This window comes from Trametes versicolor (assembly GCF_000271585.1).
Source record: "Trametes versicolor FP-101664 SS1 unplaced genomic scaffold TRAVEscaffold_8, whole genome shotgun sequence".
NCBI classification, from domain to species: Eukaryota; Fungi; Basidiomycota; class Agaricomycetes; order Polyporales; family Polyporaceae; genus Trametes; species Trametes versicolor.
Window position 1 is genome coordinate 330,840 of NW_007360328.1, and position 16,173 is coordinate 347,012.

Sequence of the window (16,173 nt, forward strand, 5' to 3'; positions counted from 1 at the left end):
ACTCAAAACTTGAACCTGCAGCTCGAAAGCTAGGTCGATGGTTACCTGATTCAGCAGACGGAGGCTTCCAACATCTATACTTCCATAGCCCGGACGTGTAACCAGGAAATAGCGCATACATTGGCATACGAAAATCAGGATGACATCAGAACAACTCTAGCACGACGATCTCGAAACGAGACCCTGCTCAACCTCCTCTAGTGGAAGCCCATCCAACACTTCGCGCCGCCCTCGTTGTCGTCGCACTCGACGTCCGACGCGCCCTGGTCGATCGCCTGCACGAGCAGCCCCGCGCACGCGTCGTAGCAGTTCTCCGGGCTCTTGTAGTCGTGCGTGCCCTTGAACCACCCGCGCCCGCCGCAGTTCATCCCGTCCTGTCAAATCGTCCACAACGTCAGCAAGGGGTAACGTGAAGAGCACAAGGCGCAGCGGCGTACCCAGTTGTCGGTGCGGTAGTTGTTGAGGCAGGTGTGCAGCGCGCCCTGGTCGGTCGCGCCGAGCGCGTTGAACTGGCGCACGATGGACGCGTTGGCGGAGACTTGGCTGACGGCGAAGGCGGCGAGCGCGAGGAAGGCGGCGGTGAACTGCATGATGTCTGTGGGTAGTCTGCGGCGGGTAAGGAGGAGAATACGATGGGAAGAGAATGGCTGGCGTACTGGTAGTAGGAGCGATGGGTTGAGGTGTTTCGAAGGAAAGTTGGTGGTGAGGACAGTGAGGAGCATCGTTCATATTTATATGCCATCGAGGACTGCTCAGTATTGGCGCTCCGAGAGAGAATGTCTCCGCGAGAACCAGCGCGTATACCTCACCGTCCACTGGAGACTGCTCTAACGCTAACCCCGCCGTGCCGTGATTGCAAATGGGCCCCACGACGGTGCTGGCGTTTCGCCTCAGGAGGTGTCGACTCGGGCATCTTTGCAAATGGGCGTCCTTGCACCGACACGGGGTTGACAATGCGGACAGTTAGCGAGTGAAGCGTCGGTGTCTCAAGGGTAGGGGCGAACCTACGGGCGGCTGTGAAAGTATGTTCACGAGTGACACAATTCCGCGCCGGCGAGGGCGTCTAGAGCGCTGCATGCTAGAGGCTACCGATCCCGAACGGGGGCTACAGCCTGGCTAGAGGCGTGATCAGGCTCGGCAGCCTAGTAGTCGGCTGTCCGGCGGAAAGCGGCAGGCGAGTGGGTGAATGTGAGAGGCGCCGTATGAAATTCGACCGACGTGTGCAGCATGATCGCCGAGGTTCCCACTGTGTGCCCTCCCGATGCTGCATTTCAAAAGCGCCCGGATGCGTCGCCAAATCCACCCAGAGCAGTGGAGTCTCTGAAGTGAGCGATGGATCTGGAGCGATCGGAAGAGACAATTAGAAATGGCAGTGAGAGACGGGCTTGATCGGAGCGGGAAAACTATTACTTACTCGCCAAGCTATGCCACGGGAATGACACATGATAACCACCCATAGTAAGCCATTCGTGTACATAGTACAGCAGAGTATCCAAATCGCTGCGCACGTACGCCTGCAAGGTCGTCACGGTTGAACGACGACTCGGATGTCTCCGAGACGCCGCAGCCAGTGGAGACGACTTGAAATTGAGGCAAGGTCCGTTCGTCAGCCGGTGTGCATATTTTCACACCTTTCAACCGGTCTCACAGAGTAAAACGCGCTGAAATACTCGGATCAGCGAGTGGGAGACCCTGGTGTAGCGATGGTGGTGGGCTGAGCGAAACCGCCGTCAGCGGTGTTGTGGCCTTAGTAAGCGCCTAGTGGCAGTGCCCTCCTTGTAGCGTGCGAAAACCAGCGCCACAACGACTCAACGGACGTGGCGGCCTGGGGCATGATTCTTCAGAATCTTTTCTTCATCCTGCTGCCTTTGTGCTGCCTCACTATTGCTGTCATCTCGAGCCTTTTTCGAGCCCAGTTGCTGCCAGCGAAACCAATTCTGTGCATAAATACGCTAGGTTTGCATGCAATGGTCTGATGAACTCGAAAGGCCACTACTAGTAGTAGCCTGTAAACTTGAACCGACGCGGTCGCGGCTCTGCATACACAGCGTTTAGTATACTTAACGTCACAGCGGCATGGCATGATGTATGGTGAGTAAATCCCTGTTGCATGCCCCCATCTCACATTATGCTGACACCGACCGTTGACAGGAGGCCGCAACCGCCCATGGCACGGGTGCGTCCATCCTCAACCGTGAAACACCGGCACTTCCGTCGCTAACGTATGTTGACAGGCTCCGGACGCGATCCGGTCGTCCATTTGCAAAGCACAGTGTCCGAGTCGGAGTTACGTGAGGCGAATTGGAAGCGCTATGAAATCCATCCGCAAGGCCACGGCCGGGTTGCGAGCACAGGAGTGCAAGCCCTGCGTGCTCGCCTTGTCTGGGACCGGCAATGCTCTGTGCCGTGCGTACCTTCAAGGGTAAATTTTGCTCAAAAATACAACGGGAAGCTGTTGAGCGTCAAGACTTACAGCTTCCCGCTGGTGGTATATAACCCAGCGAGATGCTTACTACTCTCTCACCAGCCCCTCCTCACCAGACTCTACAACACCTTCGGCGAGTTTCCCAGCTCATATTCACAGTGTCTAGCACTCATTCGTTCCAGCTCCAGCTTTTTACAAGATGCAATTCACCGCCGCCTTCCTCGCGCTCGCGGCCTTCGCCGTCAGCCAGGTCTCCGCTAACGCGTCCATCGTGCGCCAGTTCAACGCGCTCGGCTCTACCGACCAGGGTGCTTTGCACACCTGCCTGCAAAACTACCGCACCGACAACTGGGTACGCCGCGTATCGTTCTCTCATCGCCTACACGATCTGATTACTTGCCTTTATCTCTCCGCATGTAGGACGGCATGGACTGCGGCGGCCGTGGGTGGTTCAAGGGCACGCACAACTACAAGAGCCCGCAGAACTGCTGGGACGCGTGCGCAGGCCTGCTCGTGCAGGCGATCGACCAGGGCGCGTCGGACGTCGAGTGCGACGACAATGAGGGCGGCGCCAAGTGCTGGATGGGTTTCCACTGAACGATGCTTGAGGACTTATAGTCTGTTTAATGAAGACTTCGATAGCTATGGGAATTTTCTCTCGAAGTCAAATCACGGTCTGTTTACATGCGATATAAGGTTCAGCCGTCTCCCAGCGCACTCTAATAGCGCCTATGTTTGTCTTCCCAGGCTGCACAGGTTCTGCCACATAGTCGTACGAATGAGAACAATAGCGCCGACCGACGATCCTCTTACGATCGATCATCATCTCGGGGAGGACGAGCTCTCGACAATCGCGCAACAAGTGCTCTCCATCTCCTACCATGTCCAGCGCGTACTCATGGGACGTATATGCCGAATCTCTGACATATCTTGGATATGGATATCCCCTCTGGTGCCCCGATACCTGGAACAACGGGAAGCCTTGGGATCTCAACGTCGGGGATGTGGGTTGGCTTAGAAATGGCCAGTTCTGTCCTCTGCTCAGGACGACGGCCACGGATGCTGCCCAACAGCCTTTTAGGACCCTTCCCGAAGGTCATTCGCCGTTGGTCATGGCCAGGGGCGCGCTCAGCGAGTATCCGGAACGGTTTTCGCGACCTACTATATTTCATAGCAACACGATCAACACGAGCATGGTTATGGGGGAAGTTTCCGTGTCGTAAGTCGCATTTTTGGGCACCACTCCCGTTCAGTCGCACATGATTTGTTCCAGTCCAGCAGACTTTGGCATAGGCGGGAGCTTCAGTTTCAAGTCTGTCGAGGGTAAAGGGGCGCTCCTGATGCTCAGCCCCAGGGCAGAGGAAACGATCTTCCAATCAGCCACAACTGTCGTCAATTATATGCGCGCGAACCACAAAAAATGGGAAGACTTCGCAAATGATCCTCACGGGCTGGGCCTCAACCTGGAGCCGGAAGACATTATCTTCGTCACCGGCATGATCAAGACCGTTGACTGGGGCATCACGACATTCACGAGCATGCAGCGCGAGGTAGAAGCGAGCATCTCGTGCACCCTCGGCGGGGTCGGCTCGGCGAGCATCAGCGCACATGTCACCAATAGGTCCGCGACGAACCTTTACCCAAAGGCAGGGCCATCGAGCTCATGGGGGCGTAGCCCAGCCCCCCACCTTCCGACTCCTACTGGTATCTCTTCGGATAGCCCCTTCGGTGGTTCCCCACCCTCCTCTCCGGTAGGATCCCAGACAACTTCCACTACTTCGCCTGAGCCGCCGTCGTCTCCTTCGAGGCTGCAAATACCAATCGCGCGTCCATCTGGATCTTCCACCCCACCACGACGACCCAGTGCTAGCGCCACATCGCTGCCGACACCACCGGTATCGCCAGCATCGGCAGCGTCTAGCCAATCCCCGCCCAAGGCAGACCAGTGCATCTTTCTCCACTACTACAAATTGAAGCGTCGAGCGATCTTAGGCATGCCTCCGCGATTCGAGCTCAAAGGCGGTGCGGGCCCCCACGAGTTGCCACGGGGCCCGGGCGACCCCGGGGCGGGCATGGGCGTACTGGCAGATGTTTTCGCAACCGCAGACGACGAAGACGAAGAAGAAGCCGAATTTGAGATGATGCCGCCGAAATCGAAGGTAACAGCTCCTTTTGTGAGCCTATTTCCGCATCTTGATGACCGCCCGCAGCATTTCGATCCAGTGGATGCGCTCCTAGATTATATCCTCAAGGTAGGTTCGGAAATCCTCACAATGTGCGTCTCCCAAGCGAATATTGCGCTAACCATGCGGTCTGCGTACCATAGAAATCCAGTGCGACCGTTGCGATCGCCTCTGACTTGGATTTGTACGAGCTGTTTGGGGTGCGTACATTCCAAAATGCTGGCGACCAGGCAGTCGTGTCTTGACCACAAATCAACATAAAGCGTCCCCGGGAAGCTTTCCCCCGTGCCAGTGAGATAGCCGAGGCACTCGAGATTCTCAGACCCGGTATCGTTTTAGACGACGCAGGAGGTGCGATTACTAAACGTTACATATTACGAATTCAAGAACGAATCACTGATTCCACCCGCAGAGGTGGGCATAGTCCTCCTTCCAAGCGCCGCCCTAGCCGCACTGCGCCGCCCCCGACCGACCAGTCTGCCAGCCCAGCCCCGCCGTGTCGATCTGGGTAGTGGGTGCTGTCCTTCGACTATGCAACTACCCACCTGACTAGAGTCTTGTGCAGCACCGGGGCCAGAGGATCCTGCGGGGGTGACTACCACGGGGTATTCCCCTGGAAATCCTCACTCGCCCTCAGACCTTTCGACCCCAGGTACCGACGATTACTCGCACGCGAACTGGCTTAGAAAGCTCCAGCACAAGCGCGACTTGATCATGATGAATATCAGCAAAGGCAAGGCCGTCGAGGCTCCGCCGTCTGGGGTTCGTACCCCGCTGGTGGCCTTGAACCCGGGTGTGCCACGCAGCATCAGTACGCTACCCGCCAGCAGCATAGACGCAGGCTGGTGGCCAATGCCAGTAGCACAATCTTCGCATTCGGGGCCTGGGTCGCTCGCCCCGGAGGGACCACCCAAAAGACCCCGCGCGTACTCAGACGGCTGTCAGTGAATGACGTTCACAGTGAGTAGCAAGAGCGGCATGGCTAATTCATCTGTGCTAATGATCGTGCATTTTCAGCTCGTTCTGTGGATGGCTGCCAGGCGGTAGTCTCGAAACGAATCCCCACATTATGCAAACCGTTCTACTCACTCTCCGGACCGCAAGAAAAAACTCAACGACACGCACGCTCATCCCTATCGTGGCCCTAGGGTCGATTATACCCATCTGCACCGGCAGATTGGCAGCTGTGACGTCTGCGACGGGATCGCAACGCCCTATGCTCCCCATGTTGCCGTGCAGTCGACTTTCAAGATCCTTCCGAACTAGTACTCATCCCATCTGCTCTGGCAACAAACGGACCGCGGCTCACGGTTCTGCTGCCAGGCATAGATGGGTGTTTTTGTTACGCTCCCGGCTTGTAGGATACCTTTCCATGTACGCTCAAAAACCCTCCATTTATGTACTCCTGCGTTGACCCCCGAAGGAAACACCAATCTAACCCCAACATTCTATCACCGCCAGCAGATTTGACGAATACGTACCAATCTCTATGCCCACCATCTGCCTATACGGAAGAGTGATCTCAATGCACCGCACAGGCGGCAGGGGAGCGGGAGCGGCTTTCCCTTCAGTGTATGAATAAACAGAGAGCATGCCGCCGTCATGGAGAACGAGCGAAAATTCGGAAGGACAAACCCAAGCTGTCCTCGACGGCTCTGGTACACACTCAGGCGCTTTCTCAGGCTTCTTGGAGCGCTGCTGCACGACAATTTCAAACGCGAGCTGTGATATACATCGGGAACTTGTTCATCCACGTAAGGGGTCCGCTGTCAAAGTGCTGCGCATATACTGAACGGCCTCCGATGACACAGTAGCCTTCACTATATGCTATTCATCGGGACCAAGGTGGCAGGGGAGAAGTACACGTTGCCCCTCGGCGAGTGTGGGTCGTACCACACAACCAGGCCGAAGCCCGAAGGCCACCTAAAGCGAGTGTTCGTATATAACAAACAACTTGAAGGCTGTAAAGGCGTCGACACTCCTCATAGCCTGTCGAGTGCATCATTGCGTGATAGTATCTTCACAACACTATGACCACCTACGCGATCATTGGCGCCTCCAGAGGTATCGGCTTGGAGTTCGTTCAGCAGCTGTTGAGTTGCCCTCGTCAGTTGTTTTTACGGAAATTCTGAAGCTAAGACGCACGGAATATCAGGCAAAGAAGCCGGACGCAGTCGTGTTTGCCGTCGTCCGCGATGTCAGCCCGGCGTACCTCCAGCCCGTGGCAGCGGCACACAAGAACGTCCACGTCATACAGGGCGACGTTGCGGACCACGGATCCCTTGCGGTAAGCTGCCGGCGCCTTTTCCCATTCGGCCTCTCTCTCATCGAGGTGTATGATGTAGCGCGCTGCTGAAGACATTGCTGCCATGTACGGAGGTGTCCTCGACGTTCTCATCCATAACGCTGCTCGCATGAACTCTGCTCAGATCTTCCGTGGTTTCGAGGATTAGTATGTGTCAAGTTACGCTGTGCAGGGGGAACCAACTCACACGTATTTGTGTGCATAGCAAAGACCTTGACGAGCTGGATGCAGACTTTGTTGACGCCGTGAGTACTGAGCCTCCTTTTGCCATGTCGAGACCATTTGAACTTTCCCCTCAACAGTTCAAGATCAACACGCTCGGCGTCGTCCACAGCGTCTCCGCCTTTCTTCCTCTGCTCCAGCGTAGCACAGCGCCGACGCGGAAGATCGTCGTCATCAGCAGCGGCGGAGCGATCCCCGGGCGTGTTGTGCGTACCTCCGAGACCGGCATCGTCGCGTACTGCACGACCAAGGCTGCCGCGGTCATGGTCGCCGCGAAGTATGCCGCACGCCTCGCCACCGAGAGGTTCGCTGTCGTCTCCATGAACCCCGGGGTTGTCGACACCTCCGGGACGGCCGCTGCTACCTGTGCGTACTACCTTCCTTGTATGATGATCGGACGAGCTGATGCGAGTATTCACAATGCGTCGGTGCAGCGGAGCGTTCGTTCCAGGATGTGGTCGACGATTTGAGCGAGGCAGGGCTCAACACAGAGCTCCTCACGCCGTCGCAGTCTGTCGCGGCACAGCTTGCTGTTATCGAACGCCTCACCCCGGAGGAGAACGGTGCATTTCTGTCATACACAGGAGAGACGGCCGCATAGTGCTGAGTACCTATATTGTGCAAGTCGTGATTGGAAGGGAAATGTGCGCACCGGTGTATGCTTACGACGTGTTCAGGTATACGCTTATCCAACTCTTCGAGTCTGTACCCTGCCCTACTCTGCTGAGAATATGCACAATATGATTTATCTTGGATGAGCGCATGCGAAGGTTTCCGTGGGCATTGAGATGGTCGAAGACTTAGAGAGAAAGAGAAACCGACTCGTCGGCGATCAAACGGTGTGAATTGTCTGCAAATCCATTGGATGGAGGTTTCGGTATAATCGGGCCGGCGCGGGGGTCGAACACACTTAGCGCCCGATTTGCGCATATTGACGTTTCTCAGCGAAACAGTGATTTTGACTCGTTCCACCACCATAACCTCCTCTTTCTCTGCTTCTGTCTTTCTCCGCGACAGTCGATGCGTCTCCCGACACGGTGGAGGGGCACGCACCCCTTTGCGTCAAGATGCTACGCGACGGCGACTCCGCGGATACCACAAACCATCATTGAAAAGGTCGTACAGCGGTATGCAGTCGACCTACCTCAAGGGAAGACTGTCAAGGCCGGAGACTACGTTATGATACGCCCTGAGCATGTCATGACACACGACAATACAGGTCCTGTCATTACAAAGTGAGTCTAAGGAGCTTCTAGGGGCGTGCTTCGTCCTAATGCATGGCCGTCGCATGCTGATCTCTGAAGGTTCAAGTCAATAGGTGCAACTCGAGTCCATAACCCGAAGCAGCTCGTCTTCACCCTCGACCATGACGTTCAAAACAAGACGCCGAAAAACCTTTCCAAATACGCGTCTATCGAAGCCTTTGCAAGGCAAAATGGAATCGACTTCTACCCCGCTGGGCGAGGCATCGGACACCAGGTCCTCGTCGAAGAAGGCTACGCCTTTCCCAATGCTCTCACTGTCGCCAGCGACAGTCACAGTAACATGTACGGCGGTGTTGGCTGTGTCGGTACGCCCATAGTGCGGACGGACGCGGCTGCTCTCTGGGCGACCGGCAAGACATGGTGGCAGGTACCCCGGATGATCAAGGTGGAGCTTAAGGGAAAGCTCACCCCCGGCGTCACGGGCAAGGATGTCATCGTTGCACTGTGCGGCTACTTCAACAAGGACGAGGTCCTCAATGGCGCTCTCGAGTTCGCAGGAGACGGTATCTCGGCTCTGACAGTCGATGAACGGCTCACGATCGCGAACATGACGACCGAATGGGGAGCGCTTGCGGGCGTATTTCCTGTGGATGATGTTACTCTGGACTGGTACGAACGCGCTTTGAAGAGGCTGGAGCTCCGCACATTCTCTACTCCTGCTCTATCTACGTCTATCCCACCTCCACCTGAACACCCTCGGATCAACCGTTCTCGCCTCGACTCCCTCCGTGCAAACATCATTCGGTCAGACCCCGACGCCTCCTACGCGTCACATCTCGTACTTGACCTTTCTACGCTTGTTCCGCATGTATCTGGTCCGAACAGCGTCAAGGTATCAACTCCCCTCCCGGTCCTCGAGTCGAAGCGCGTTCCGATCCAGAAGGCATACCTCTTGAGCTGCACCAACGCACGTGCCTCTGATATCGCGGCTGCTGCCGCCGTCATGAAGGGCCATAAAGTCGCGCCGAGCGTCGAGTTCTACGTTGCGGCAGCTAGTTCCGAGGTCCAGCAAGACGCGGAGAAGTGTGGTGACTGGGAGACCCTTGTCGTCGCCGGTGCGAAGCCTCTGCCAGCTGGCTGTGGACCTTGCATCGGGCTGGGCGTCGGCTTGCTTGAGGACGGAGAGGCGGGCATCAGTGCAACGAACAGGAACTACAAGGGTCGAATGGGACACCCGAACGCGCAAGCGTACCTTGCATCGCCCGCTGTCGTGGCGGCCAGTGCGATTAAGGGGTATATCGCCAGCCCCGACTCCCTGGACTCGGCCTCGCTCCCTGCCTCTGGCGCGCCGCAGTTCTCCATCGTCACGCCTGGCAAGGACGGCGCGGCGCCCACCGCCTCCGTCGAAGCTGAAGAACCTGTCCTTCCTGGTTTCCCGACCACATTCGCCGGTCCCCTTCTCTTCACGCCTCAGGATAACCTGAACACGGACGCTCTTTACCCCGGCAAATACACATACCAAGACGATATCACTCTCGCCCGTCAGGCCGAGGTCGTGATGGAGAACTACGACCCCTCGTTCGCGGCGCTCGTCGCCTCCATCCGCAAGGAGCAGGAGCAGACCGCACATGTGGCATCTGGCATCAAGCAGGGCGTCGTCCTGGTCTCGGGGTACAACTTCGGCACGGGCTCGTCTCGTGAGCAGGCTGCCACCGCGCTGAAGTCGGCCGGAGTGCCGCTTGTCATCGCGGGCTCCTTCGGCGACATCTTCAAGCGGAACGCGATCAACAACGGGCTCGTATGCATCGAGTCCCCCGAGCTTGTCGCAGACCTCACGAGCGAGTACGCGAAGGACGGAAAGCGCGGCGCGGGCGGCAAGAAGGGCGAGCTCACCGTGAACGAGGGTCACGTCGTCGACGTGAAGGTCGTCGAGGGCCGCGTCGAGGTCCGCTGGCCGAGTGGGGAGATGCGGACGTACAAGGTTGGCCGAGTGGGCGCGAGCGTGCAGGAGCTCTGGATCTGCGGCGGTCTCGAGGGATACGTCCTGAAGTCGATCAAGGAAGCGGGCGCTGCGTGAGGCGGTGTTCCTAGGGCGCACATGAGCTAGTCTATCAAAAGTAGTGTACACAGGAGGTGCGCTTCTTGTTGACACTATCTCCACATACGGTGACCACTCTGACATCGCTTCGCAGGGTTCTATATGCACAATGTCAGGAGCTCATAGGATGCTGTGTCGGGAATCAACGCTGAGCCCTTCAGATCGTTCTCGAATACCTGCGGCATTGACACGATAATATCCGATGTCCTTGGATTGGTCATATCAGATATAATCACTCGTAAAGAAGGGGGACGTTCATTCTTGTTGCTGTGCTCGATAAGTGTGCACTGGTTGTCGAAGTACGGCCACCGTGGTGTGTATCAATCGCTCACTGCTTTCCCAGCGCATCTCCCTCCCCCTTAAGAGCGTAAAACTATCTCGTGTTTCAAGACGCCCCTTCCCCATCCCTTACCGGTTTAAACCATGAGCACCGCACCATGGGATATCTACGCGGAACAACTCACCCATCTTGGGTATGGGTATCCTCTTTGGATCCCTGATCCTGCTCCCGGCTCGACTGCAGTGGAAATCGGCGACGTGGGATGGATCAATGAGGGCGAGTTTCTCCCTCTGTTCAATGCGTTTAGAGGAGAGCACGAGGCCCAACCTCGGGGTGCGGTACCCATTGACTATGTGCCCCTCGACATCCGCGAGTGCACTGTGGTGGGACCGAGGGATAGAATATCGCAGTCGGTCCTGTGCAGTCGGAGTATACGCAGGGTGGATGTATCCGGGGAGATTTCGACGACTGTGTGAGTCCAATGTCGATACATCACTTTTTCGCTCCGTCTTTACTCACATTGCCATCGCAGCGCCTCTACGAACTTGTCTTGCAGCGTCAACTTCAACTTCGAGTGCACGGACGAAGCAGGCGCGCTCCTCGTCCTCGGGCCGTCCGGACGCACCCAGGACGTCCTATCAAGGCAGCGCATCATCAACTACATGGAGGCCCACTTCGACCGCTGGCTCGAGTTCGCGAACGCCCGCCTCGGCCTCGGGCTCAAGGAGGACCAGATCATGTTCGTCTCCGGCACGACGAAGACCAGCCGGTGGGGCGTCGCCGCGTTCAGAGGCGCGACTCGCGAGAAGCGCGGGACCGTCGTCGGCAACCTCGGTCCGCTCGCCGCGGTCGACTTCTCCTTCTCGCTCTCGGACGCGCAGCTCTCGTCTACCCACTACAGGGCGGGGCCGACGGAGCGGCCTCCGTGTTGCGCGTCTACGTGTGGGGCCGGTCATCAGCAGGAAGAGTACGATCAGTGCGTTTTCATACACTACTATAAACGGAAGCGTAGGAAATGGCCTCTCCCCTCCGTCATCAAAGCCGCTGCGGACCCTGGAGATCTACCTGGAGACCCAGATGCTGATTCGAGCGATGAAAGCTATATGGACGTCGATCACCGGGAAGTGTCTTCTATGGACTGTGACTTGGATGGCTCGGGCGAGGGGTTCCAGCGTTTCCCGCTCCAGGAACAGAGGGTGAGTGTCCCGCACGCATCGAATAAAATCAATCTTCTTGACGCAGGACTACAGAGTAAAGATCCTGCGGATTATGTCCTCGACTACATACTTGAGGTCGGGTTCCCTTCGCATTCATGCTGCGTCAGGCGTTCTCTAAGTGGTCAATGATGCAGAATCCGGCTGCTACCGTGGCGATAGCTTCCGATACGGACTTCTTTTCAGTACTCTCTGACCACCCTCAAGTACGTGTTTTACGTTTGCATCGCCGGCATATGTCTTAACATCAACAGGTTGAACCCGCCGAGTCCCTAACATCTCCGGATGATATATCGGCAAAACATCTGTCGGCACTTAAGCCGCTGGTCTCGGTCGATCAATACGGCGGTACGCTTTACTTATATCATGCAACATGCACATACTTTCTCATGCTCACAAATATGCAGTGGGTTGTTTAGCAACCGTTCTCGCCGACAAAGAAGCAGAACAAGGAAACCGGAGTCACTTGACTGCACCTGCTACGCTCACGCGTAGCAACATCGGCCAGCCCCACTCTCCTCAGATGACGCGCCGTACACGGAAGCAAAGCGACGCCGAATCGTCACCGCATCGAGAGACTGGACCGTTCTCGAAACCGTACGGAAACACGCGTATCACCGGAGTACCAACGACGTCAACATCGAACTCGCTTCAAGTCGTTTCGGCGGGATGCGGTGTATCTCATCTCCAAGCCATGTCAGCTATCTACCCTTCCCATTCTAATGTGTTCCAGACTATTATCGCGAACCGTAAGTGTTGGCGTGTCCCGAAGAACACGGACGAGGTCGTATGGCCGTCGCACCTGGAAGCAGCGCTTATGGAAGGTATGTTCTAGTGCTCGCCACGCCTTCAGTTCCCATTAACGCAGAATCAATGCATGATAGGCCTCCAGAAATACATACCGGCGGAAAGCAAATCGCCCCGCGGTTTGACTCGTATTCCCAATCGAAACAAGTTCGTCGCAGCATACATCCTCCAGAAAACAGGCTATGTCCGAACGGCAAAACAAGTGGGTTCCCGCTTTCAACAATTGCGAGACACGGATGCGGGTAAAGCTAGTAAGTCCACCCTGAGCACACGGCTAATCCTGGCTGGACCATTCATCCTGTTCGGGGATGCGCTTGAACTGATTTATGCTCTTCGTAGTTATGAAGGCTATTTCCGACAGACACTACGAAATGATCCACCCCAGTCCCGGTCCGAGTCAGTCGAATGGAGGCCCTTACCGACAGTCTTTGCGAATAGCTCCAGAAGATGGGGACATCAGCGAACGTGCGTCCCGAGCGTGTTCAAAAGCGCACCATGCTCATCAGCGACGTAGGTACACCGGCGTACACCGCCATGCAAGAGACAGTGAAGACAGGCTTGGGCAAGCAGAACTACGCTTTGGCCATTCGGTACGGTTTCACCAAGTCAACCGCTGCCCCAGGTCCCCCTCGAGCGCTCTCCCCTTCCCCGACGCTTGGGCGAGAGGTACGCTCCTCATACATTCCTTCGCTCTATGTACAACTCATGATCGCAGATTTGGCCTACTGGGCGCTCTACCTTGGGGAGCGATGCGGGCGATCCTCTCTATGACATCCCCCCGGACGACCCAGACCCACCTTTGCTGCTCTGCGATGCGAGTGGCAAGAGGCCACTCGCTGCATACGCTCCTCTTGCGTACCAAATGGAACCTCCTACGGTCGACTGGGGCTCGCATGTCCTTGAATCAGGTACGACACCTGCTAGGGCAACAGCCCGTCTCGGCGATCCGGTTCCCCCCGGCGAGCTAGGTGCCAATCCGAACTATTCGGGGGACTCGGATCCCGGCGACCCAGAAGAACAGGGAGCTGTAGAAGATTTGTATGGTTTTCACGTCTTGCCGTTTGGTACGCGCTTCAATGCATAAGTTCCTCTTAAACATTCATAAGGCATTTTTCACGGCTCTCCATTCGAGCTTTCGCCAGCCTTTTCGCGCATAGGCATTTTAAGTCGTACTGCTACATTTCCGGATCCCCAATGGGAAGCGCCTCTATCGACCCTAGGACCTTCTATTATCGGTCACTTACATAAACTATTTGAGCTGGCGCTGAACATGCTATCTCGGTACACCGACTCGATGTGATGCAAGGCTAGAACCTCTTGTGAGGTGTACGGGTGGTCCCCCCAGGTTTAGGTACCTCAATAACTCTCTTCGCCATCCCGGGCCGTTCAGGCAACAGAAACTCATGAGCATATAAGTTTCTACGCGTAGCATATATGCGGAGCGGGGAAGGGTGATGCGACGCTGTTACACGATAATAACTACTGGGCGGGGTCGACAAAGTCCACGATAGTGATATGCTCGCCGTCCCACAATACGTTGCGATCCGCAACGTCGGTAGGCTCTATGCCATTATCGTGAAGCTGCTGGAATGCAGCGCCAACGAGTGGTCTGCCGGGCTTGTCAGAAGATGATGGCCCACGACCTGATGCAGATTGATGCTCACCTAACCATGTCCAGATCGACCTCTCCCCATTGTAGGTCGATGCCGTTGTCAGAGAGAATGGAGAACTGGCCCATACTCGAGTCAAACATGCCGTAGTAGAACGGGATGGGGAGCGTGCCGGCGCTCCCTGTCCGCACCACATCGAGAGACTGGAGTTGCTCCCATTCAACGGCGACGCTACGCTGGCCACTTCTGTCAAACTTGAGCACAAAGGGTACGCCGAGATGGACGCCACGCAGTGTCAGGCAGGATGCACCCTTGCCGGCCATGCTATCTACTCGGAGACGCACTGCTGGAGCGTATTGCACAAACCTGCTGGCAGCAGAGGATATCCAGCCAGATATTGAAGGAGGGATAACGAGGGGCGGGCCCACACGTATGCAGCGGCGCAGCTGCAAGCCGCTTGGGAGCACTACCTCAATGGAGGTGCAGTACGCCAGCTGCCACTGAGCGAAGCATGTCGCTAGGGCGCTTGTACACCGGAGCCAAGAGAGCGTGTTGCTCGCACGGCGCTCGCGCCAGTAGTCTTGAAGCACAAGCAGAGGCGACAGCTCCGGAGGCTCAAAGCGCATGCGGTATAGAAGGTCCTAAGAATACATCATCAGGCATATTCAAAACAAAGGCCGTGACAAAACCTGAGGAGGGACATCATTTAAGTCGTTGGAGAGACTCACCAGGGTTGCCCATCCCAGGTAGGCGTACAGCATGGCCGGCGTGAACCTCTCTTGACCCACACCCGGGTACATATAAAGGGGTCCATCAACGATAAGCTTCCCGATCGTCTTGCACGTCCCGGTGACGTCGTCCTCGACCACCTCCGTTTGTCTCTCCACTAGGAATATCGCGTTGTCCCCTGCGACGATCCCAGCCGTCAGATTATATCCCATCAACTGGTTATAAATCTGCCGGTGGTCAGCAATGCGAAAGCGACAGATTTGGGCCCCCATCAGGGACTTACCTGTAACCATGCCCTCTGCCCTTGGGGCACGCCGTTGGTGTGCCTGGAATCACACGGATCGAGCCAGTTAAGCTCTCCGCTATTGATCACCTCTTCGAGACCATCGAGGTTCTTCCCCTCCAAGACGGGCTCCCTCTTTACTTGGATTAGGGCGGCGCTTTTTGACGGGGAGGCCTCCGGGAGCACGCCGGGGTCTGCTGAGGGAGCGTAATAACTTAATCACGGTCAGCAGGTAAAGCAGTGAATGCGACGTTGCCTTAAAACTCTTACAAAATAGCTACACGCACGCCGACTGGGGCGTCCCTGGTCCCATTAACTTGCCCTTGGATCTCCCCTTCTAACGTCGCTCCTTTTGGAATTGGGAGCGTCTCATCGAGGAACCTTTTGCACGTGGAGCACACCGTGGCCCAGTGTAGGTTGAGGTCGAACTCGTTGGCGTAGGCTCGCGTAGGGGGACGCGGGAAGGGAGGGGGACGCGGGGTCTCGGGCGGAAGGTCTGTGCTCAGCCATTCGGCTAAGTTGGCGGGCGGAGGCGTCTGCCGCCAGAGGGGCTGGCCCCGAACAACTTCAATGAGCATGGGCATACATATGGCCTCGGCCACAGTGAGGGCCTTGGCTGCTCCGGTGTCTGATCCGTCTGGTACTTCACGAGTGGGCGCTCGCAGCCACCGCGGGTACCTCGGGCCCCACGACAGGTCCTGGAGAACCTCGCTGATCGTAGGCATCTGGGATCAATGGTGAGCGACCGGCGACGAGGGCTCGACGTGGAACTCAGAGTCACAGTACTTGGGGGTTGTGGGGGAGAGACGCAA

At 56.6% G+C, this 16,173-nt stretch overlaps 8 protein-coding genes across 8 annotated transcripts; 6 read left to right on the forward strand and 2 right to left on the reverse strand.

The window, feature by feature from the left end:
- Positions 1 to 197: 197 nt before the first annotated feature.
- On the reverse strand, positions 198 to 722 carry TRAVEDRAFT_49195 (uncharacterized protein; the record flags this gene model as incomplete). Its single annotated transcript, XM_008041988.1, has 2 exons — positions 198 to 374; positions 438 to 722. 2 exons carry the CDS (start codon positions 720 to 722, stop codon positions 198 to 200), a joined length of 462 nt encoding a protein of 153 aa, XP_008040179.1.
- Positions 723 to 2,624: 1,902 nt separating this feature from the next.
- On the forward strand, positions 2,625 to 3,022 carry TRAVEDRAFT_49196 (uncharacterized protein; the record flags this gene model as incomplete). Its single annotated transcript, XM_008041989.1, has 2 exons — positions 2,625 to 2,777; positions 2,846 to 3,022. The coding sequence occupies 2 exons, from the start codon at positions 2,625 to 2,627 to the stop codon at positions 3,020 to 3,022; spliced, it is 330 nt and encodes a 109-aa protein (XP_008040180.1).
- A 284-nt stretch (positions 3,023 to 3,306) lies between these two features.
- On the forward strand, positions 3,307 to 4,437 carry TRAVEDRAFT_79507 (uncharacterized protein; the record flags this gene model as incomplete). The annotated part of the gene is made up of 3 exons (XM_008042256.1): positions 3,307 to 3,644; positions 3,699 to 4,096; positions 4,331 to 4,437. Coding segments are annotated over 3 exons (843 nt in total), but the record flags the coding sequence as incomplete, so codon positions are not given.
- Positions 4,438 to 6,638: 2,201 nt separating this feature from the next.
- TRAVEDRAFT_170224 (NAD-P-binding protein) lies at positions 6,639 to 7,835 on the forward strand (the record flags this gene model as incomplete). The annotated part of the gene is made up of 6 exons (XM_008042257.1): positions 6,639 to 6,700; positions 6,748 to 6,895; positions 6,954 to 7,060; positions 7,119 to 7,158; positions 7,216 to 7,501; positions 7,570 to 7,835. 6 exons carry the CDS (start codon positions 6,639 to 6,641, stop codon positions 7,734 to 7,736), a joined length of 810 nt encoding a protein of 269 aa, XP_008040448.1. The 3' UTR covers positions 7,737 to 7,835.
- A 317-nt stretch (positions 7,836 to 8,152) lies between these two features.
- On the forward strand, positions 8,153 to 10,678 carry TRAVEDRAFT_150870 (homoaconitase; the record flags this gene model as incomplete). Its single annotated transcript, XM_008042258.1, has 3 exons — positions 8,153 to 8,370; positions 8,440 to 10,473; positions 10,533 to 10,678. 2 exons carry the CDS (start codon positions 8,156 to 8,158, stop codon positions 10,415 to 10,417), a joined length of 2,193 nt encoding a protein of 730 aa, XP_008040449.1. The 3' UTR covers positions 10,418 to 10,473; positions 10,533 to 10,678.
- Positions 10,679 to 10,861: 183 nt separating this feature from the next.
- On the forward strand, positions 10,862 to 12,064 carry TRAVEDRAFT_128438 (uncharacterized protein; the record flags this gene model as incomplete). The annotated part of the gene is made up of 2 exons (XM_008042259.1): positions 10,862 to 11,190; positions 11,275 to 12,064. 2 exons carry the CDS (start codon positions 10,862 to 10,864, stop codon positions 12,062 to 12,064), a joined length of 1,119 nt encoding a protein of 372 aa, XP_008040450.1.
- Positions 12,065 to 12,815: 751 nt separating this feature from the next.
- Positions 12,816 to 12,974, forward strand: TRAVEDRAFT_86870 (uncharacterized protein; the record flags this gene model as incomplete). The annotated part of the gene is made up of 1 exon (XM_008042260.1): positions 12,816 to 12,974. A coding segment is annotated over one exon (159 nt), but the record flags the coding sequence as incomplete, so codon positions are not given.
- Positions 12,975 to 14,218: 1,244 nt separating this feature from the next.
- TRAVEDRAFT_21570 (uncharacterized protein) lies at positions 14,219 to 16,086 on the reverse strand (the record flags this gene model as incomplete). The annotated part of the gene is made up of 5 exons (XM_008041821.1): positions 14,219 to 14,348; positions 14,404 to 14,990; positions 15,078 to 15,305; positions 15,362 to 15,575; positions 15,632 to 16,086. 5 exons carry the CDS (start codon positions 16,084 to 16,086, stop codon positions 14,219 to 14,221), a joined length of 1,614 nt encoding a protein of 537 aa, XP_008040012.1.
- Between the last annotated feature and the right edge of the window lie 87 nt (positions 16,087 to 16,173).